At 43.1% G+C, this 24526-nt stretch overlaps 1 protein-coding gene across 1 annotated transcript in view; it reads right to left on the bottom strand.

The window, feature by feature from the left end:
- The window catches only part of LOC139559800 (phospholipid phosphatase-related protein type 5-like), a 50236-nt gene extending 45898 nt beyond the window's left edge, over nucleotides 1-4338 (bottom strand). Inside the window, exon 1 of the mRNA XM_071376160.1 lies at nucleotides 3776-4338. Within this exon, the coding sequence (XP_071232261.1) occupies nucleotides 3776-3979 (204 nt within the window). The 5' untranslated portion in view covers nucleotides 3980-4338. The remainder of the gene's footprint in view (nucleotides 1-3775) is intronic.
- Nucleotides 4339-24526: the final 20188 nt, after the last annotated feature.

Raw genomic sequence — 24526 nt, 5'->3', positions numbered from 1 at the left:
GCATTGATGTCAGAGTGATTAGAGGGACAATAGAGTGCTGATTACCAGGCAGTTAGAAAGTTTGGTAGGCTACTAATGACCAGCAGCAGCATCAGAGCTTGGAGAAGCCTAATTACCGTGACTAAATGGTCATGACTGGTGACCGCCGGTTTGACGGTAATACGGTCACCGCGACATCCCTAATCTTGACAACATAGATAGTGTATAAAGGTAACTCATCCTAGCCTGGGTGCCAGTCTGTTCCTGCTCTCTTGTCAATTCCACAAGGAATACTGCATTGCTGAGGAAGAGCTTGCAAGTAAGCATTTCACTGTACTGTTTACACCTGCTGTATCCTGTGCATGTGGCAAATAAACTTTGATTTGATTTAGAGACAGCACAGTGGAAAACTGTGCCATCTCCTTTGATTTAGCTTGAGAAGTCAGTGTTTGAATTGTCTTGTGTTTTTGTGTGTGTGTGTGTGTGTGTGTGTGTGTGTGTGTGTGTGTGTGTGTGTGTGTGTGTGTGTGTGTGTGTGTGTGTGTGTGTGTGTGTGTGTGTGTGTGTGTGTGTGTGTGTGTGTGTGTGTGTGTGTGTGCGTGCATGTGTCTCGATGGTGATGCTTCTGCTGCTACTCTTTTATTGATAGCTGGGTCCGTCAATATCTCGCTCATCACAAATTCCCCCTCAACATTATATAGGGCCATAAGGGAGGTCCAGGGAACTCTAGGGCAAGGCTAAGCCGGTGAGAGACTTCAGTGGATGTTTCTGATTCTAATCTTCCCAGGATTTGGGGGTTGGACTGTGTAAGATATTTACCCCATCTAATGATAAAATGGAATTCATCCCTGTACAGGCCAGGAACTGACAGAGCCAAGGATTTCTCTACCCAACTCAAAGGTCCTCAGACATACGCCTTTGGGCGCATGGTTGAAAAGGATTTGCATTCCCAACAATACATAAAACCCACAAAGCTACTGACAACTGGTAGCCTACTAAACCATGGCAGTACTTCAGGTCTCAAAAAAAGGTGAGGTCACTGAACAAGCATGGCTAGCTCTCACTAGCTAGTTAGCTAGTTAACATCTGCAATATTACAGTCGTGGCCAAAAGTTTTGAGAATGACACAAATATTAATTTCCACAAAGTTTGATGCTTCAGTGTCTTTAGATATTTTTGTCAGATGTTACTATGGAATACTGAAGTATAATTACAAGCATTTCATAAGTGTCAAAGGCTTTTATTGACAATTACATGAAGTTGATGCAAAGAGTCAATATTTGCAGTGTTGACCCTTCTTTTTCAAGACCTCTGCAATCCGCCCTGGCATGCTGTCAATTAACTTCTTGGCCACATCCTGACTGATGGCAGCCCATTCTTGCATAATCAATGCTTGGAGTTAGTCAGAATTTGTGGGTTTTTGTTTGTCCACCCGCCTCTTGAGGATTGACCACACGTTCTCAATGGGATTAAGGTCTGGGGAGTTTCCTGGCCATGGACCCAAAATATCTATGTTTTGTTCCCCGAGCCACTTAGTTATCACTTTTGCCTTATGGCAAGGTGCTCCATCATACTGGAAAAGGCATTGTTAGTCACCAAACTGTTTCTGGATGGTTGGGAGAAGTTGCTCTCGGAGGGTGTGTTGGTACCATTCTTTAGTCATGGCTGTGTTCTTAGACAAAATTGTGAGTGATCCCACTCCCTTGGCTGAGAAGCAACCCCACACATGAATGGTCTCAGGATGCTTTACTGTTGGCATGACACAGGACTGATGGTAGCGCTCACCTTGTCTAATCCGGACAAGCTTTTTTCCAAGTGCCCCAAACAATCGGAAAGGGGATTCATCAGAGAAAATGACTTTACCCCAGTCCTCAGCAGTCCAATCCCTGTACCTTTTGCAGAATATCAGTCTGTCCCTGATGTTTGTCCTGGAGAGAAGTGGCTTCTTTGCTGCCCTTCTTGACACTAGGCCATCCTCCAAAAGTCTTCGCCTCACTGTGCGTGCAGATGCACTCACACCTGCCTGCTGCCATTCCCGAGCAAGCTCTGTACTGGTGGTGCCCCGATCCCGCAGCTGAATCAACTTTAGGAGACGGTCTTGGCGCTAGCTGGACTTTCTTGGGCGCCCTGAAGCCTTCTGCAGAAATGCAGTGGAAATGTTTTTTGGGGATACAGTTCATTTGCATGGCAAATAGGGACTTTGCAATTAATTGCAATTCATCTGATCACTCTTCATAACATTCTGGAGTATATGCAAATTGCCATCATACAAACTGAGGCAGCAGACTTTGTGAAAATTAATATTTGTGTCATTCTCAAAACTTTTGCCCACGACTGTACACTGAGGTGTCAAGTCAGGCTTTTTAATCTAGCTCTCTAGCTCTGGCAATTTTTCCAAAGCTCAGGTCGGTCTTAGAGCAGCTGAGTAAAAGGTATTTTTGTATGAACCTCCTAGCTGTTCCCTATCTATCTGCAATAAAAACTTGTCCTACGTTGGTATTGCTAGATTTTTTTTCTTCACTATCTTACCTCCAGTCTCAAAGGTAACAACTCTGGGGAAATGGATGGCAATGAGAAGGTTGGATAGCAGCGGTTACTTAATCAGTTTGGGATGGGGGAGATGAGGCCTGCCCTGACTCAGTCGATCATAAATTCAGAGTTCTGTTACTACGTTTTTATTATACACTCTTAGAAAAAAGGGTGCCATCTAGAACCTAAAAAGGGTTCTTTGGCTGTCCCCATAGGAGAACCGTTTGAAGAACACTTTTTGTTTCCAAGTAGAACCTTTTTGGTTCCAGGTAGAACCCTTTTGGGTTCAATGTAGAACAATTCCCAAAGAGGATTCTACATGGAACCCAAAAGGGTTCTCCTATGGAGACAGTCGAGGAACCCTTTTGGAACCTTTTTTTCTAAGAGTGTAGGCTGTTTAGTCTAGGAGGACACACAAGCACACAGATACACCCACCCACACAGACTCCTTGAGAAACATGTTGCAGCCTGAGGCGTGTTCTTACTGTTAATGATTTCCAATGTCAGAAGTTAAAAATGGCAGCAGGACTACAATGAATGAATACATTTGAATGAATGCATTTTGCTGTAACATCACTGTAGACTAACAGGCTCTGAGGACCAATAAAGATGAGGACATCTCGACAAACGGACCATACCTTGACAGCTGAGAAGAGAGAAGGGTTTATAACAATTCACAGACAGGTTTTGGCTGTATTTTGCACAAATAAACTAAATAGGTTTGGCAAATGGAAGTACCCATAATGGAAAATAACTTGTTATGTTTTCTTGTAACCCAATGCATCTATCTAGCTGTTGTTTAAGCCTAAACCCATACAAGTAGAATAGAGCACCTGTAAGACTATGTTAAAAGTGACATTATACCTCGTGGTTCTAGTTGGCTGCATGGTGAGTTCACCATTCCTGTCAGGCATCAGCAGCTTGAAGAAAGACATCTATTTATTAATTACAAAATTATGAAACACCTGAATACATCCATGGGGACTGTCAAAGCGGTGCAGTAATGACTGCTCCACAGTATCAGACGTGTAAGAGCAAGGGGAAATATTGAATGGCTTATCAATAATATATGGCTGGCACAACCAATCTCCATCGATTCTTTACCAACGTAGCCTCATTGAGGTTAGAGTGCCTCTTTCCAAGGGGATAGCTGTGCAACTGCTGTAACCTAAAGTATGACATTTGTGTTGTTCATCTCTATACAATCGGTGTGTCCATTAACTTATGCCCTACTTATCCATACATTTGTCCATTTCCCAAAACTCACCAGAAGCGACGGCACTCCGCAGACCACTGCATAGAGTATGGCAGGAGGAACAGCGCTGGACGCCTCGGGTCCAAGGTAGGGCTTCGTGTATGCATTGTCATAGCAGAAAAACCCTTGGACGTGCACGTTGAAAGTGTCGGTGTACTCAAAGTAGTAAGCCAACATGACAGTCCCTGCCATGATCACCAGCTGGAAGTAAAGCATGATCACAGAAGTGAAGCGAACCGAGCCCCACGAAATCGACGGGCATTAGAAAAGCCCGGTTGAATGGAACCCCCCAGTCGCCCGGTTTTTAGGCTACTGCTGTAACCCGGGCAGTGCTCCGTCTCGCTCCGCGTTCCTTCCACATCTATCTCTCGTTGCTACAAGGGAAGATAATCCATAAAACATTGTGTTGGGTGAACAGGCGAGCTTTCAGTCATGACACCACTCAATAGCTCCGCGAAAAAGTGAGGGGAGGGGGGTAGAAAATGCACGCGTGGAATGGAATGGACTCGGTGGCGCGAGAGATATGCGTGGCGTGCAGCCCTCCTCCCGCCTCGAGCGATGATGAAGGACAGCGCGGGCCAACGATGAGCCAATATTGCGTTTATTGTAGTCCCAAACACTTGTTAACGTTAATGTGTGAGCGAAATACTAGGCTACGGGTCACTAACACAATTCTCGAAAAGAAATCATATTATTTGACATCAGTTTGATGTTTTATGCATGTCAAAAAAGTATACAGGTCAGTAGCAGCCAAATCCTCACCAATGACTCATGCTCTTCAGGTGTTAATAGGCTATGATATGCTCTAGGTAATTTACAAGTGTGTCTGTGTGTGTGTGTGTGTGTGTGTGTGTGTGTCAGTGTTTTGCTAGACCAAAGGTCCTGATGTTTATGATCTACTATACTGTGCATTTCAGGCCATGAGGTCTTTGACTTAGATAAATCATCCTGTCAGCCAAAATAAATCAAATGGAGAATGTCCTTCACACACACACACACACACACACACACACACACACACACACACACACACACACACACACACACACACACACACACACACACACACACACACACACACACACACACACCTGGTCATCTGGAGTCGAGCAAACCGGGAACATTCCCAGGACATTAGCTAACATTCCCATTAAGTTCTAGTTATCGTTTAATCTAACATTAGGATGATAACATGATAAAAAAATATAAAAAAATCAGTTAAAACAAAAAAAAATTGAAATGTTCTCCTAAAATTCACTAAAATGTTGTGCACAACATCTTTAACAACCACCACAGAACATTCCCCTAAGGTTCTTATTAGGTTTCCAGGTAATGTAATAACAAAATGAGTTCTGTGAATGTTCTCGCAACATCAGGCAAATCAGCACAACTGGACAGTTTTTGTGTAATTAGACATTTTGGGGCAACCTAATGAATGTTCTGGGAATGTTGACAGAACCACTTTTGGTTTGCTATGTAACCTCAAGCTCAAGCACTTGATTACTAGCTAGATAACTACAGATATCTTGAAAAGAGAACGATTTCAGAAAATAATGGTAGGACTAAATGTGACTGTAGTTACTCCTTCCGAATAGCATACTTCCTTCCTTTTCATCCATGGACAGCAAATCATTAGAGACAGAGCTCAGTGGGGAGATAATATGAAAATCATTGTAATAGTGCTCAATGAATGCAAATCTTACACTAATAAGATGTCTGTAGAATAATAAGGCGACGTTTGCCCAGTGTGATCTGACGCATCATTTGTGGAGTGGTTGAAAAACTTTAATGACTACAACCTAAGTGTATGTAAACTTCCGACTTCAACTGTGTATCCAATCTTGTGTTTTGTCCATCCGTCTGTCTGTCTTCTTCTTCTTTTTCAGCAGCAGCAGCAGCAGCATTTCTGTTGTCACTGTTATCGCCACTGTCCTCACCATCCTCATAAATCCTGTTGATGTCATCATCTTTAACAGTGTTCCCCTTGTAACCACTGATGTAGAGAGGGTTTCTGATGGTGATCTGATGAGAGTTTGGCTCCTAATAGTCCAACCTAAAATGTGCTAAATGTGCTGTGACTGTCACAATCCCTCTTTCTAAAAGTTGTGGCTCAGCTAAACAAGGTGGATGCTCCATAATTTATTCAGCAACCTCATGATTATTTAAAAGGAAACCAAGTATTGTTAGAGTGGCAACCCTGAATTTCTTTAATCTTTTGGTATATTGCATAATAAACAAGGCACCCTTTCTAAGTAAAACGGAGCAGATTGGAAGTATCCTACAGTAGCCACATATTTTTGTAGATTATGAATATCAGATTATGGATTACGAAAATCAGATGTTGATACTGTTATGTCGTTCACCCCATCATCTAGATCAAAAGGTTCTTGTGATGATAAAACACAGAACAGAAACATTGTACAGTGGATATGGAATGTGTTTACTGTGAATTAATTGAATGTATATGAGGAATGAAATACTGTATGCTACAGTAACATCAAGACTGATAAGGTGTCTTGTTTTCCTGGTATTTACTACTGTCGTATTCACCAAGAAAAGCTGACACTACTCAAATTCAGATCACCTTGATAATCAGGTAGATTTGATAGAAGGGCGATCTAAGACATATTCAGTAACACTTTATATTGTAGAAATGGTTAACTAAGAACATTTGCCTCTTGATAACAATAATAAATCATGATTTGTTTTAGTTCCCTCATTTTAACAATATTGTGGCATGTCCGTGCACCATCTAGTGGAATATGATGAACAGGAAAATATTTGTCTCCTAGTACTAACAACCTGATGACCTCGTTGTCACTGAATGACACACTAGATGAACTGCTGTTTTTTCATATCCAGTCAAACAAGTCCTATTTCATAACATCAAATCAATGTCACCTTTTCAGTAAAGATCCACTGCCATACACCTGAATATCTTTACTAAATGAATCTTTCTCAGGTCGGCACAACAGCAATAGACAAAGAAATACATACAATCCCCCTAGGCCATTTGCAATGAGACAGGGTAACCTAAATCTGAGTATAAGATGGTGAGACTTGCCATCCTAATCAGGCATGTGGAGTTGAGACAGAGAGTAGCCTACAAATGGATTTGTCACAGTGCCTAAAATAAAGCAGGGTAGCTCAGTCAGCGAGCGAAACTAAACAGCCATCTTGGTTCAGTTACTGTATTTGTCCTCTATGGACACTCTTGGTGTGATAATGATTTATTTTGCTTTGTTTTATTGCGGTTGCTTAGTGACTAATGTTTAGGTGGTGGCCCAGACAGGACTGGATTTGAGACAATTTAGGGACAGAGAACTGTGAATAATTTATTTGACAAAACTATATAATAATAAGAAGAGACAGCAAACACATTCTCCTCCTTTCTCTTCCTAAAGGTCTCATCCTACTAAATAATGAATCATTTAACTAGGAAGCCTTTACATAAAAATGAGGTTGTGTTAATATGAAGGCAAACACTTCTGATTAGCAGCTATGGGACTGGTTTAAGGTTTAGCCTGGTCTTTAACTAGAGTAAACATTGTTTGTTCCTCAAAGGAACCAAAGGACACAACAGTCTTATTCTTCATCTTCACATAGACTTAGAGTTAGCTAGACCAAAGGGAACTACACAATCCCTCCGTCTACCCTTCTGTGTGGTTAGACTTGCAGTGTACACACCGACTGAGAAGGTCGCAGTGGTGAAATTGGATTTTCAGACACTTCCCTACTGCTAATTATGTTCTCTTTTTCAGGGGTTCTCAAACTTTACCAACTTAGTGACACTCCTGTGGTCACCTTGTTGTCACAATGCAAAAGGTCAGATGTTAAATCAACAAGGTGTAACCGCGACAATCTGCGATTCAGAACGACTGAGGCGGACAACGGCAGAATCACAACTCCAAAGTTCACTACTACAGGACAGTGTACTGTACAGCGACCTTATCAGGAGCAGCCACTTCCCACTGGAGAATCACGAAGGCCTAACCAAAACATAAGAAGCCCAAAATCCTGTAAGGGGAAGGCTGTCCTATACGAACTCACATTTTCTTGCCTGTGCAGCCATATTGACTTTTTCAATCCAAACTTTAGAACTGTAAATAATAGGGAAAATAAATTGGAACCAAAGGAAAATAGACCTCTCCATTGTTTAAAAAAAAATCCCAGCCATAACTTCCAAATATTGGGGTCCTGGTCCTAGTCCCCTTGGTTGAGATTCACTGCTACACAATGTTGCATCATAACAATTATGAGAGTGGTTAGGGGCAACTTTTACCTACTCATCAGTTTGTCCCAACATGATCCCCTGTGTGTGAATTGTACCAGGCCACCATATTGGCAGATGGTCCAGGACAGGATGTACCCTTTGAGCATTTCTTGTAGTGTACAACTGTTTGACGCTGTTACAAAATCATTAATAATAATTAGCTTTTTTGCCCCATGTAAATACATTCATTAAGATATAAAGTGGGAACATACTGTAGATACATTCAACATAATTCATGAGTTGAATCAAAACCTGTTTAAACCGTTTCACATGCTTTGAATCTTCACAGATTTGGCAAAAATCGTGTGACTTAAAACACTAACTTAATTTCTTTACATTTATGATACTGTTGTTTGTTGTTAAATCATATACTAAGCATTTAACAATTGAATTACACATTGACCTTGATCCTGTGAACCTCTTGTGTGAAAACCTGTGGCGATTTTAACATGTAAATCTTGGTGGGGCAAACAAAACAAAATGTGGGATGCATGCCAGCAAAGCCACACAACACAACACTAAGCAATACATGAATTGCATTATATCGGTGACAAACAGTGCCCAACAAACTGTTAGGGCCTACATAAATCTGTCCCAACAGCAGAGTCCCAACAGCAGTCCCAACACTTGGCTTTCAGCGGAGCCTTGTCTGGCAGCAAAACAGTTAATTTAGCCTAATTTATTGCCTTTAAAAAAACCATAGCTGATATGGCCGACTTGCTTAACCAAATGTGGTTTCTACTGACAATTGAGACGTACAAACTACGGCATAAGGGGACGACAGCAACAGAATTCAGAACATGGGCCGTTCTTACAGTGTACTACTATCAGTAGCACTGTCAAAGCTGTACAAAACAAGTTTGCAAACGAGCACATACTGGCCGCGAACGATGTGTTTACAATACCGTGTTGGTAAAAATAGACCAAATTATTAAGGTGAGGCACATGGGCTACTAACAGCTTAAGAGGCAATCCGGATAAGAGGCAATCCGTAATTTCGATTAAGCCATTAATGACCGAGCGACAACGGACATAGTCAATATAACTATTTGTTCAGCAGTTTTGAAATGTAAAGCAACAGAATTCAGAACATGGGCCGTTCTTACAGTGTATTACTATCAGTAGCACTGTCAAAGCTGTACAAAAAAAGTTTGCAAACGAGCACATACTGGCTGCGAATGATGTGTTTACAATACCGCGTTGGTAAAAATAGACCAAATTATTAGGGTGAGGCACATGGGCTACTAACAGCTTACTACACAACATACACTTAGTATTATTTTCTTAGCTACAGTATACATATCTCTCTGGCATCCTACATAATTTATGAAGCACCATAAGACATATTTGGACTCACATTGTTATGATGTGCTTGAACAGGAAAGTGTCGCGGCGGTCCTGCGTGGGAAAATTTTGTCATCAAAAAGAAAGATGTCGGATTTACAATTCCGAGTTGAATGACCATTCAAAACATATTTTCCCAGTTTGAGCTGTTTATTCCAGACTTCCCAGTTGCAATGCTTGCAGTTAGCCACTGTCACCGATTAATTACAAACCACTCAGTTGAATTTGCGATATCCAAACTGTTGTGTATTGTTTATGTCCAATGGCCGATGAGCACTGATATGTTTTATCTATATTTTCTCTTCATTATTTCTCTTCATATTAAAAAGGATTTGCCAGTAGACTTGATTCATAATGATGACTACTAGCTAAGATTGTGAAAGTAAGATATTGACATGATCAGTCCAGTCAAAGCTACTGTACATATAACGTGATTTGATGTAATTTCTGTGGCCAATGACCTTGAGCCTTCTTGGAAGGGAACTTGTAATGTAACTCTATGGCAGCACCAAAAGGGCTCACATTTTTATGTCTACCCTTACTAAAGGCGGGTGACGTAGTGTCCCCATAGGTGACATAACACTGAGCCGATCACGGTGCAATGCTGAGCCAATCATGGTGCAATGCTCCTATTTTCTGCTGGCCTGCCCCACCACCACAGAAAGCACTGAGCTAGGGTGAAACACCTCCATTTTGGAGCTGCCTGTTTGTATGCGGTTTTATTAACTGAATGATATATATTTATTTTTTTACATTGTTTGCAAACTGATATTAATGCTAAAATAACATGCAAAACAAAATATATATACAGTACCGTTCAAAAGTCTGGGGAAACATAGACGTTTCCTTGTTTAAAAAAAAAAAAAAAAAAAAAATTGGTCCATTAAAATAACATCAAATTGATCAGAAATAAAGTATAGACATTGTTAATGTTGTAAATGACTATTGTAGCTGGAAACGGCTGATTTTTTATGGAATATCAGCAACCATCACTCCTGTGTTAACAACGTGCCATTGGAACACAGGAGTGATGGTTGCAGATAATGGGTATGCCTATGTAGATATTCCATAAAAAATCAGCCGTTTCCAGCTACAATAGTCATTTACAACATTAACAATCTCTACACTGTATTTGTGATCAATTTGATGTTATTTTTATGGGCAAAAAATTGGCATTTCTGTCAAAAACAAGGACATTTCTAACTGACCCTAAACTTTTGAAAGGTAGTGTATACTGTATATATAAAATGTATACACCTGCCCTGAATGACAGGTCGTCACTAGTGAATTATGCATAATAGTTGTTTGATGGGGTTTGATATCTAGGTGTTTAGTTATGTGGGGACATTACCTAGCAACATCAACTGATTCAGGAAACAATTTTCTGAATGACAGTCAAGTGATAAAGAGCCTGTGTGATATTGCACGCGATTTAACAACAGCCAAAGTGCGGGAATTAAAGTTGATCTCGAGGATTGACAGAACATTTTTGGTGTCTATGGTGTTACCAGGTCAAGATAATTAGCCTACTTCTTGGACAACATTAAATCAACATTCCTGAGTTAAGATTACGGTCTGTCTAGAGTTAAAACGGAGCAATTGAGAACGTAAAAGCAGTCCAGTTATTCGTTTTTAATAGAAATCGAGAAATAAAAAAAATTCTAAATGTTTTCATTTTTGCATGTAAAAGAAAAACTACTTGATACTTCGATGTTCAAATGTAGGTGGGGCTAAATGTGTAATGCCTGGTCAAACGCACAGCCAACACTTCATGTCCTTTCAAAGTAGGAGGTCACCTTTCTAACTGGGGCGGCAGGTAGCCTAGTGTTTAGAGCGTTGGGCTAGTTACCGGAAGGGTGCTGGATCAAATCCCTGAGCTGACAAGGTAGAAATCTGCCGTTCTGCTCCTGAGCAAGGCAGGTTACCCACAGTTCCCCGGACGCTGAAGACGTGGATGCCGATTAAGGCAGCCCCCCGCACCTCTCTGATTCAGCGGGGTTGGGTTAAATGCAGAAGACACATTTCAGTTGAATACATTCAGTTGGACAAAAGGCTTTTCCCTAACTCTATTTTATGAACCTTTTTATCTATTAAAAGCCATTTTTTTCCTTGGGCTGCTAAAGAAAACATTTTGTGAAGCACGTGCCCTAGTAAGCAACGCCCCCTCAAGTGCATGACGCAGACTGGGATTTTGCCTGTGACGTTCTTTCAGTTGAAGGCTCTGGAGCTGACTCCGGACATCTGGTGAAGATACCGGTTCTACAAACAAGTAGCTTTTACTCCTCGGCCTGAAGTCCTAGAATAAAACAAAACATTATCTGCTTGAAGGTAATTGTCTCTTTTATTCGTGTACATGATTTTTGTTGGTAAAAAGCATGAAGTTGGCATTGCTAGCTGGCTTCTGACTTATTCAATCTACTAGCAACTGGCAAGCTGTATCAGGAAGCTATAGCTATATTTGCTTTCCATCTGATTGATAAAGTTGAGAAAAAAAAAATGCCATTAGCAGGCTAGATTGAAAATGCTGGGGGAAAGTTAGCTAACATTACTTAACTCCCACCATCTGTCTGAGTTCACCACCGTAGCTAGATAAGTGGACTGAAGTTAGGTTTCTAGAAAATAATGATATATTTGCTAGCTATAATACTGTCTATTGTAAACACTTTTTGTCAAACTACTTCATTCCCCTGCCTGTTCATTGAAGCACTGGTGGCTGAAAAATAAAAATGCCCCTCTTGATTTCACTGCAGTTAAGTTGTGTTGTTTTGGTATAATTTGGCTGAATAGCCTTGTGCACATTTACATTAGTGTTTCATTAGTTAACTAAGTTACTGACTGACTAGACTAATTGTTATTCATATTTATGGTGTTGCATTTCAGATGAAGAGGGAGTTAGATCTCAGAGTAGGAGTACTGATTTAGGATCAGTTTAGCCTTTTATATCACAATGAATGATTACATTGATAAAGGGGGGTCCACAAGGTGCTTTGTGAATGCGGGTCCGGGAAGAAAGATATTGTTACGGAGTCTAGTTGATAGGTAATCGACTAGCCGGACTGTTCCCCGGACTCCGCGTGTAGGGATTTGTACAATGCATGAACAAGGCTATTGAACTTGACATTGGTGTCTGTCTTTATTCCTTTATCCAACATATCATACTGAAACATGGTATCAGAAGTGGCTCGAAAACCCCACGTTTGTTATTTTTGTAGCTAAGTACAGTATAGGCGCAGTTACGTTCCATTGGGACAACTAATTGGGACAACTTCAGGGATGAATTCGAGGAATATGCGCTGGCGACCGGTCTACATGAGAAACCCAACGAGGTCCAAGCGGCAACTCTGAGGAGTTTAATGGCCAGCGAATGCAGGCATATCTACCGGCACAATCTCACCCTCACAGCACGACAACAGTGTGATGCAAAGGCTATATTGGATGCATTGGAGAATTACTTCAAACCTGCCAGAAACGTCATTTAAGAGTGGTTCGTTTTCGGGAGCTGCAAACAGGACGAGGGTGAGTCCGTACACAACTTTGTAACCCGTTTGAGACAAAAATCCACCACTTGTGAATACGGGGGATTGAAAAATGATTTGATTTGTGACAAAATAGTACTGGGAATTGCAAATGAGGATACGTGCCGGCGTCTACTGAGAGAGAGAGGCTTAACATTAGTAACTGCCATTGAAATGTGCCGCACTGCTGAAGTCACTGACATGAGAATGAGAGCAATGGAAATCGAAACCCCACGCTCCGACGTTGATACTGTTCACGCTGTTGCCAGGCAGACATTCAGACAAAGCCAATCGAGGCAGAGTAATTCACCACGAACGGTGAACACAGAGAGCCCCATCGCATGTAAATACTGTGGGAATACACACACCCGTGGCAAAGAGCACTGCGATGCCTACGGAAAACCATGCAGTGCTTGTGGAACTAATAATCACTGCAAAAGTGTGTCTCAAACGCAAAAGAAGGGTGAGTGAGGGCAAGATTCACTGTGTTGATGATGTCACTCAATGTTCAGAGCAGAACAGTTAAAGTGACATTTACATGCATGAATCCATTGGGGCTGTACACTCAAGAAATGGTTTGTGACACTACGATTACACAACAATGTCAACTGGATTCCAGTGCTACATGCAACGTAATGAGCTACAAAGACAAAATCAATCTGGCACCTGACACACAACTATTGCCCAGCGATACTAGACTAAAGCTCTACTCAGGAGAGCTAATGAGCTCTATGGGCACCTTTGAGACCGAATGTGTTATCCGGGGACGCAAACACAAGCTGTGAAAAAAAAAGTGAAAAAAAAAAGAGAAGCTGAGGGTCTGCATCGACCCAAAGCATCTGAACCAAGCACTGAAACGATCCCACTACATCATGCCGATACTAGAGGATGTTCTATACGAGCTTCCCAAGGCCAGGATTTTCACCTTGGTGGATGCCCGAGATGCATTCCTTCAATGCAAGCTGAACGAAGAAAGCAGCTTCATGACTACCTTCTGGACCCCCTGGGGTCGGAAATGCTGGCTCAAGCTCCCGTTTGGTGTCTCAGTGGCGCCTGAGGTATACCAACGCAAGCAGCACGAGTTACTGGTTGGGCTCAAGGGCATTGAACCCATCGCCGATGATGTCCTGATCGTAGGCTGTGGTCACACGACGAAGAAGCAGAACGCGACCACGATGTGAAGCTCCTGGCACTGATGGAGCGCTGCCGGTCAGTTAAGCTTCGTCTTGGCCTGAAGAAGCTGCAGTTCAAGGTGAAAGACATCCACTTCCATGGCCACATTCTCTCGGCAAAAGGCCTGAAGCCGGACCCAGACAAGGTCAGAGCGATCCTCGACATGCCAAACCCTGATGCAAAAGGAGTACACCATCTCATTGGCTTTGCAAACTATCTTGCAAAGTTCATGCCACACCTATCAGCAGTCTGTAAGCCTCTGCGCCGGTTGCTGGACAAAGACACACCATGGCACTGGCTACCCAAGCACAAGGCCGCAGTGCAGGAGTTTAAATCTCTGGCTTCATCCATGCCAGTGTTGCGCTACTATGACATCACGAAGCCTGTCACAATCCAGAGTGACTCCAGCCAAAGGGGACTTGGATGCTGCCTTATGCAGGAAGGCCAGCCTGTTGCGTTTGCCTCAAGCACACTCACCCCCACCGAACAAAACTATGCACAAATTGAGAAAGAGTGCCTCAGCATTGTCTTTTCCTGCCAGCACTTCCATCACTACTTATATGGTCGAGAGCTGGTCAACGCTGAAACTGACCACAAACCACTCATTGCCATATTCAGTAAACCTCTCCTCAATGCGCCCTAGAGGCTTCAAAGCATGCTCTTGACTCTGCAAAACTACAGCCTGAAGATCATTTACAAGCCAGAACCAGAGATGTACATCAGCGACACACTGAGCAGGGCAACAGCACAATGTACAGGCAGAGGCACTGCCTATCAGCGGCATGCCCTCTGTTCGCTACAGCAGGAACAACAAGATGTTCAACAGATCAATCAGGCAGACTACTTAAACGTCACAGATCACCGCCTAGCCCAGATCAGGCAACACACTGACAAGGACGAACACCTACAGTCACTGAAGTCCATGGCTCTCGCAGGTTGGCCATACCTGAAAGAGGAGACACCTTTCACAGTGAGAGAATACTGGACCTTTCGAGATGAGATCAGCGTACAAAATGGCGTCTTGTTCAGAGGTCAGAAGGTCATTATTCCCAAATCACTACGTACAGAGATGCTTACCCGCATACACTCCAGTCACGTTGGAGGTGACGCATGTTACCGTCAGGCTCGTGAAACATTATACTGGCCAAACATGCAAGCAGAAATTAAAGACTTTGTCAGCAGCTGTACCACATGCAACGAGTACGCTCATGAACAGCAAAAGGAAACCATGGGCTATACTCGGCCTTGTCTCAGGATTGTAAGTTGGTGGTTGAGGATTTCCCTCTAGTGGTGCGGGGGCTGTGCTTTGGCAAAGTGGGTGGGGTTATATCCTTCCTGTTTGGCCCTGTCCGGGGGTTTCTTCGGATGGGGCCACAGTGTCTCCTGACCGCTCCAGTCTCAGCCTCCAGTATTTATGCTGCAGTAGTTTATGTGTCGGGGGGCTAGGGTCAGTTGGTTACCTGGAGTACTTCTCCTGTCTTATCCAGTGTCCTGTGTGAATTTAAGTATGCTCTCTCTAATTCTCTCGTTCTCGCTTTCTCTCTGAGAACCTGAGCCCTAGGACCATACGTCAGGACTACCGGGCATGATGACACCTTGCTGTCCCCAGTCCGCCTGGCCTTGCTGCTATTCCAGTTTCAACTGTTCTGCCTGCGGTTACGGAACCCCTACCTGTCCCAGACCTGCTGTTTTCAACTCTTAATGATCGGCTATGAAAAGCCAACTGAGATTTATTCCTGATTATTATTTGACCATGCTTGTCATTTATGAACATTTTGAAAATCTTGGCTCTCTCTGATTTTCTCCTTCTCTCTTTCTTTCTCTCGGAGGACCTGAGCCCTAGGACCATACGTCGGGACTACCGGCCGTGGTGACTCCTTGCTGTCCCCAGTCCGCCTGGCCTTGCTGCTATTCCAGTTTCAACTGTTCTGCCTGCGGTTATGGAACCCCTACCTGTCCCAGACCTGCTGTTTTCAACTCTTAATGATCGGCTATGAAAAGCCAACTGAGATTTATTCCTGATTATTATTTGACCATGCTTGTCATTTATGAACATTTTGAAAATCTTGGCTCTCTCTGATTTTCTCCTTCTCTCTTTCTTTCTCTCGGAGGACCTGGGCCCTAGGACCATGCGTCGGGACTGCCGCCCGTGGTGACTCCTTGCTGTCCCCAGTCCGCCTGGCCTTGCTGCTATTCCAGTTTCAGCTGTTCTGCCTGCGGTTATGGAACCGCCACCTGTCCCAGACCTGTTGTTTTTCAACTCTTGATGATCGGCTATGAAAAGCCAACTGAAAATTATTCATGATTATTATTTGACCATGCTTGTCACTTATGAACATTTTTGAACATCTTGGCATAGTTCTGTTATAATCTCCACCCGGCACAGCCAGAAGAGGACTGGCCACCCCTCATAGCCTGGTTCCTCTCTAGGTTTCTTCCTAGGTTTTGGCCTTTCTAGGGAGTTTTTCCTAGCCACCGTGCTTCTACACCTGCATTACTAGCTGTTTGGGGTTTTAGGCTGGGTGTCTGTACAGCACTTCGAGATATTAGCTGATGTACGAAGGGCTATATAAAATAAAATTGATTGATTGATTGATTGGTGTCACAAGAACTGCACACAAGGGCCTGGCAAATCGTCAGCATGGACTTATTCAGCCACAGACAAAAGGACTATCTTCTCATCGTTGATCATTACTCTGACTTTTGGGAAATTGAACTGCTCCCTGACTTGTCTGCAGAGACGGTCATAAAGCGCTGCAAGGCGCAGTTTGCAAGGCAAGGTCAGCCTGACAAGGTAATCACGAACAATGGCCCACAATTCACTGCACAGTTCAAGCGTTTCGCCGCAGAATGGGAGTTTGACCACGTGACCTCCTCTCCAAGACACCCAAAAGCAAATGGCAAGGCAGAGTCAGCTGTCAAGATTGCAAAAAACCTGTTAAGCAGGGCCTTGCGTGACAGCAACGACCCATGGAAAGCGATCTTACAGTGGAGGAACACACCCACCGAAAACATGGACAGCAGCCCAGCACAACGCCTTCTGTCCAGACGTCTGAAGACTACCATCCCCGTAGCTAACAAGCTACTTGAGCCCTGCATCATGGTTGGCGTCACGGACAAACTGCGTCACAGAAAGCAGCTGGCTAAGTGCTTCTACGACCGGACTGCTCGAGACCTACCAGAGCTGGAGGTGGGTGAAACGATAAGGATGAAACCGCTGCCGGGAGACCACACAGGACTTTGGAGGCTGGGCACGTGCCTACAGAGAGTTGCACCACGTTCTTACCTGGTGGATGTTGGTGGCTCCCTCTATCGTCGCAATCAGGTGGATCTGCGCGTAGCAGAGCAGACAAATCAGAACACACCATACACTCACCTAGATGAGCTGGATCACAGTCCAGACCTAAGGGTAAGGGTGCAGAATTGAGACATGAGCCAACTGAAGGTGAGGCTTCTACCCCACCAAGCGCTCCAGCTCGTGGCCCTAATCCTACCCCTGTCAGAGCCAATACTTATTCACAGGTGGGTCGGCTGTGCAAGCCCCCAGACAGGCTTACTTTGTAAGCAAGAGACTGCGTTAACTTCTCCTCTGTTTATAAAAAAATAAAATAAAAAAAAGAGGAAGATGACAACTGAAGTAAAAAGAAAATGTAATGCTTTTTCAATTGTTATGACTTGACTGGTAAGAACTTAACGTTATGCTGTTATGTTTGCACTTTCTATTGAAAATGATGATGTTACGGAGTCTAGTTGATAGGTAATCGACTAGCCGGACTGTTCCCTGGACTCCGCGTGTAGGGATTTGTACAATGCTTAACAAGGCTATTGAACTTGACATTGGTGTCTGTCTTTATTCCTTTATCCAACATATCATACTGTAACAGATATTGACCAATACCTTGCACTGCAGTCTTTCACCACAGGACCCTAGAGGTATTACAGTCAATGCTTATGAACTGAATATTTGTATGTGAATTTCCATATATCAATGACACTAACAAAATGGTTGAATTGTTCAGCATCATGTCCAGTGAACATGATGAAAGGTACAGTTGAAGTCGGAAGTTTACATACACTTAGGTTGGAATCATTAAAACTCGTTTTTCAACCACTCCACAAATGTCTTGTTAACAAACTATAGTTTTGGCAAGTCGGTTAGGACATCTACTTTGTGCATGACACGAGTAATTTTCCAACAATTGTTTACAGACAAGATTATTTCACTTATAATTCACTGTATCACAATTCCAGTAGGTCAGAAGTTTACATACACTAAGTTGACTGGGCCTATAAACAGCGTGGAAAATTCCAGAAAATGATGTCATGGCTTTAGAAGCTTCTGATAGGCTAATTGACATAATTTGAGTCAATTGGAGGTGTACCTGTGGATGTATTTCAAGGCCTACCTTCAAACTCAGTGCCTCTTTGCTTGACATCATAAGACAATCAAAAGAAATCAGCCAAGACCTCAGAAAAATAATTGTAGACCTCCACAAGTCTGGTTCATCCTTGGGAGCAATTTCCAAATGCCTGAAGGTACCACGTTCATCTGTACAAACAATAGTACGCAAGTATAAACACAATGGGACCACGCAGCCGTCATACCACTCAGGAAGGAGACGCGTTCTGTCTCCTAGATATGAACGTACTTTGGTGCGAAAAGTGCAAATCAATCCCAGAACAACAGCAAAAGACCTTGTGAAGATGTTGGAGGAAACAGGTACAAAAGTATCTATATCCACAGTAAAACGAGTCCTATATCAACATAACCTGAAAGGCCACTCAGCAAGGAAGAAGCCACTGCTCCAAAACCTCCATAAAAAGCCAGACTACGGTTTGCAATTGCACATGGGGACAAAGATCGTACTTTTTGGAGAAATGTCCTCTGGTCTGATGAAACAAAAATAGAACTGTTTGGCCATAATGACCACCGTTATGTTTGGAGGAAAAAGGGGGAGGCTTGCAAGCCGAAGAACACCTTCCCAACCGTGAAGCACGGGGGTGGTAGCATCATGTTGTGGGGGTGCTTCGCTGCCAGAGAGACTAGTGCACTTCACAAAATAGATGGCATAATGACGAAGGAAAATTATGTGGATATATTGAAGCAACATCTCAAGACATCAGTCACGAAGTTAAAGCTTGGTCGCAAATGGGTCTTCCAAATGGACAATGACCCCAAGCATACTTCCAAAGCTGTGGAAAAATGGCTTAAGGACAACAAAGTCAAGGTATTGGAGTGACCCACTGGGAATGTGATGAAAGAAATAAAAGCTGATAGAAATAATTCTCTCTGCTATTATTCTGACATTTCACATCTTAAAATAAAGTGGTGATCCTAACTGACCTAGGACAGGGAATTTTTTCAAGGATTAAATGTCAGGAATTGTGAAAAACTGAGTTTAGATGTATTTGGCTAAGGTGTATGTAAACTTCCGACTTCAACTGTAAAACAAAAAAAAAAGTGACTTATCAGATTCATACATATTTGCACTACTCATATATATACAGTATATTTTTTGTGAAACATGGCATTTAATTAATTGTCAAAGTTCCAAGATGAGGTAAGATTTCTCAATTTTAGTGCTAATTGACTTAGTAATGAACTGCAGTTTCTGTCAATGGTTAGCTGACTGATATATCCCAGCTACCTAGCTAACTATTGATAATCTTATTAAATGAGGCTATACAGACAAAACAACAGCATCTATTGCTAGACTAGAGATATCAGGGACCTCCCGAGTGACACAGCAGTCGAAGGCACTGCATCGCTGTGCTTGAGGCGTCACTACAGATCCGGATTCGATCCCGGCCAAGACCGGAAAACCCATGAGGTGGCGCACAATTGGCCCAGTGTCATCCGGGTTAGAGGAGGGTTTGGCTGGCCAGGATGTCCTTGTCCCATCGCGCTTTAGTGACTCCTTGTGGCAAGCCGGGTGCATGCACGCTGACGGTTGTGCAGTGTTTCCTCCGACACATTGGTCGGCTGACCTAAGCGAGCAGTATGTCAAGAAGCAGTGCGGCTTGGCAGGGTCATGTTTCGGAGGACGCATATTTGTAATATTTTTTTTAATCCCTTTTTCTCCCCGATCTCTAACTAATGAGAAGGAAGAAACTAGAGAAAGTACACAAGCCTTGATAAGTTCCATCCATCTCATGTGATTACCTAGCCAAGGCCAGTGTGCGTCCTTCATAAATGTGAGTTAATATTCTTACAAATCATGTGTTGTGGATGCACTCCTTAGTTATGCTAATTTGCATTTTTACCGCGAGCTAGTAACTCTAAGCTTGCTAACCCTGTTGTTTCTGTCATCCAATTTCAGACATTTAGCATTTCAGTGTCTAGTCGTATATGCCCTGTGGTTGTATGGATGTATACTTTATAGATTGTGTGGGTATTTTGTTAACAATGACCTTGTGAATGCATTATAATTCAAATTCATGCAGTTGTGTGAGGATGATGGTGCTCCTCAGTACTGCTGTGTAGTTTCACTCCTCTGATCATTCATTAGTGAAGTCACAGCCATGTTGTTAGGTTGTATTGCCCAGTGCAGCAGATAACCTATTGTAGCCATATTATTTATAGCTTATGTAATTGGAGGTTGTATTAAGCCTATACCTTCCATTTACTATTGTATTTCATTTCTCCCTTTTCAGAACCACACACACTCTTGGTTAACACAATTGTCAAGCCATACAATGTGCTGTGCTGTGCCATTACTACTCTATGTGAATCAGCGTCATTAAACAACCTCAACTAGATTCCTACCGGTCTGTCATCTGTGCCCTTACAAGCGCCTGGAAGAGAACAAGTAAACCTAACCCTACAGAATATACAGTCCACCAAGTCCTCAACTACAGTAACTAGCAATTGGATATAACGAAATTTTGGAGAAACAAGGGGTAAAAAAGTTACAAAAACATATAACCCCACCCCAAAAAATCTAATAAAGACTAGAGATATCCCCTAGCTATAGCTGGTCAGTGGTTGGGATCCTCTCTTACATCAAAACATACCTGCAGTTGAGAGACAGATGGAGAGAGAGAGAGAGAGAGAGAGAGAGAGAGAGAGAGAGAGAGAGAGAGAGAGAGAGAGAGAGAGAGAGAGAGAGAGAGAGAGAGAGAGAGAGAGAGAGAGAGCATGATTTAGCCTTGTGTTTTTTTATTCTAACACTGTCAGTCATCATAATCATCAGGAGGTGAGATGCAAAACTGACCTTGGATCATTAACTCTGAGACTACTACATCTCTATCTATCTCTATTTCTATGTAAAGCATCTCTTTAATAATACTTCCTGTTGACCCGACCAAGTGACCTCTCACCTCTGATCATGTTGTGCCTTCTATGTAGCCAGTTCAAATGTGGGAGGGGTTCACCGACACAGCTGATATAACCTAGAGGATTTAGGGAGAAGGGGAGAGAGAGATGAAGTGAAGGATAGAGACTGTTATTGAGAAAATGAGGTAGTTAGAGACAATGTTCAACATGAATCTGTGTGTGTGGCCTCACCTGGTGTCCACACTAAATGGCTGCAGAGTACTTTATGCTGAAAAACATGCACAGACACACAAGGACAAGCAATATAGCGTAGTTATAGAAATAATGAAGTGTCTTACTATTCTCCATGGTTAGCACTCTTGCTATTCTTTGAAGGTGGAAGGAGTCATAGTTATACACCTGAGCCTGCTTACTGCACAACACAATCCATCAATCAGATTGATACATGAGTGTGTAGGTGTGGGTTATAGGGTGTCTAATTGTTCTACATTGTTTCAATATGGGTGACTTAAAATAGCCTACACAACACCCTCACCTGAGAAGTAGAAATCAAAGGGAGAAAAAATGGAAATTGAATAACTGCAGTTGACATAGCTAAGTAAATGGAAGAATACTCTTATTGCAATGTGGATGGCTCTTAAAAGAGCCTTTGGTTGTGCATAGTGTAGTCTATGGTGTTGCCAGGGAACAGCATTATCTTCGAAGAAGTAGGAGGTGAAGATCTCCCGTACACGGATTGCCTCTCTTGCTGCGTTGTTGGACCCCATCCTTGAAACATCCTGCAGAGCAGCAGACTTCTCCTCTGGCACACGGCGTCGAGCTGCAGATCCCCTCCTGGTCCTCGTTTCCAGCCTCATGAAGTTACTGTATGCAGGACACGGTATCAAATCAAATCAAATCAAATTGTATTAGTCACATGCACCAAATACAACAGGTACAGACCTTACAGTGAAATGATTACTTACGAGCCCCTAACCAACAATGCAGTAAAAAAAAATACAGATAAGAATAAGAAATAAATGTACCAAGTAATTAAAGAGCAGCAGTAAAATAACAATAGCGAGACTATATACAGGGGGGTACCGGTACAGAGTCAATGTGCGGTGGCACCGGTTAGTTGAGGTAATATGTACATGTAGGTAGAGTTATTAAAGTGACTATGCATAGATGATAACAACAGAGAGTAGCAGCAGTGTAAAAGGGGGGGGGGGGGGGGGTTGGCAATGCAAATAGTCTGGGTAGCCATTTAATTAGGTGTTCAGGAGTCTTATGGCTTGGGGGTAGAAGCTGTTTAGAAGCCTCTTGGACCTAGACTCGGTGCTCCGGTACCGCTTGCCGTGCGGTAGCAGAGAGAACAGTATTTGACTAGGGTGGCTGAAGGTAACCTTCACACGCCTGAATTCCCCCAGGAGGCAGTCCTAGATGGCCCTGGTCACCCAACCTTGCAGTGCCCTACACGGTAACTGTAGACAATCGTTTTGAAGGAATCTCCAGTTACAAGGTATCTGTAGGAACAGTGGCGGTTCTAGCTTGTATGGCTCCTGGGCAACCCCCCCCCTTCAGCGACCCCCTGAATTTTGGCACCACACGGCCAGGTCTCTGACCTCCTCCCTATAGGCTGTCTCGTCATTGTTGGTGATCAGGCCTACCACTGTTGTGTCATCGGCAAACTTAATGATGGTGTTGGAGTCGTTCCTGGCCGTGCAGTCAAGAGTGAACAGGGAGTACAGGAGGGGACTGAGCACGCACCCCTGGGGGGCCCCTGTGTTGAGGATCAGTGTGGCGGATGTGTTGTTACCTATCCTTACCACCTGGGGGGCGGCCCGTCAGGAAGTTCAGGATCCAGTTGCAGAGGGAGGTGTTTAGTCCCAGGGTCCTTAGCTTATCGATGAGCTTTGAGGGCACTATGGTGTTGAACGCTGAGCTGTAGTCACTGAATAGCATTCTCACATAGGTGTTCCTTTTGTCCAGGTGGGAAAGGGCAGTGTGGAGTGCAATAGAGATTGCATCATCTGTGGATCTGTTAGGGCGGTATGCGAATTGGAGTGGGTCTAGGGTTTCTGGGATAATGGTGTTGATGTGAGCCATGACCAGAATTTCAAAGCACTTCATGGCTACAGACGTGAGTGCTACGGGTCGATTTCTCCATTGTGTTATTGACTGTACGTTTGTTTATCTCATGTGTAACTCTGTGTTGTTTGTGTCACACTGCTTTGCTTTATCTTGGCCAGGTCGCAGTTGTAAATGAGGACATAAAAAAAAAAAATGAGCCATCCCACGTTCGCACCGCCCAACGGTCCCACGCCCTCTCCGCTTCTCACCGCTATCCTTCCATTGAAAATGAATGAGAAGCGGTGTTTCACTGTGCGGCACCGCGTGCTAGTGTACACGGAGAATTAGAGGGTAAGGTGGAGCTCTCACCATGTCACCACCCATCAATTCCTCTCAGATCTCCACAAATGTCTAGACTCTTGGCAGTAAGTACTAGGGGTTGTTTCTGGACAGGCCATGTGTATTGTGATTGCTCAGCCAGTCAGGCAGTCTGGGCACTACCCCAAAAAATGTAATAGCTGTCAAATACTTGCTTATTCTGTCCTTGGAAGATTATCTCAATTACATTTCCTTGATTCGTTGCATCCTCATCTCCTCTTCTTCTTCTCATAACCCATTGGATGAGAAGGTCAGGGGTCCCTCTCCTTGATGCAAATAATCAAGGAAATGCAATTGAGATTCTCCCCTTGTTTCCTCCATTCCTCACCTCCCTCTCAAAGCACATTGGGGGAGAAGAGGGAAGGTTCCTCCCCTCGGGCCCCAATGCACTTTCAAGGAGAGTCAAGGAGTGGAGGAAACAAGGACAGAAAAAGAAAGAATGTGATGTCTAGTTTTTACACACACACACACACACATACTGCTTGAAGAGTTTCCTGATTATCATGATGCCGTTATTGGTTATTATTATTGTCAATGATTTTGTTGACAGAACCCATTGTATTATATTATTGTATTCAATTATTATATCAACTATTAAAAAATATAGAAATTCTCTTTTTCATTCTTTTGGAACGTTAAACATGGCTATAAATGATAGCGAAGTTGACTAAAGCACAAACAGACCTGGCTACTAGGCATGACAAAGAAACATGCAGTGTCCATGTTCCGTATAACATTTCAAATTACATGGC

This window comes from Salvelinus alpinus, chromosome 30 (assembly GCF_045679555.1).
Source record: "Salvelinus alpinus chromosome 30, SLU_Salpinus.1, whole genome shotgun sequence".
Classification (NCBI taxonomy): Eukaryota; Metazoa; Chordata; class Actinopteri; order Salmoniformes; family Salmonidae; genus Salvelinus; species Salvelinus alpinus.
Note: the sequence above shows the minus strand (reverse complement) of the source record. Positions and strands in the feature narration are given on the sequence as shown.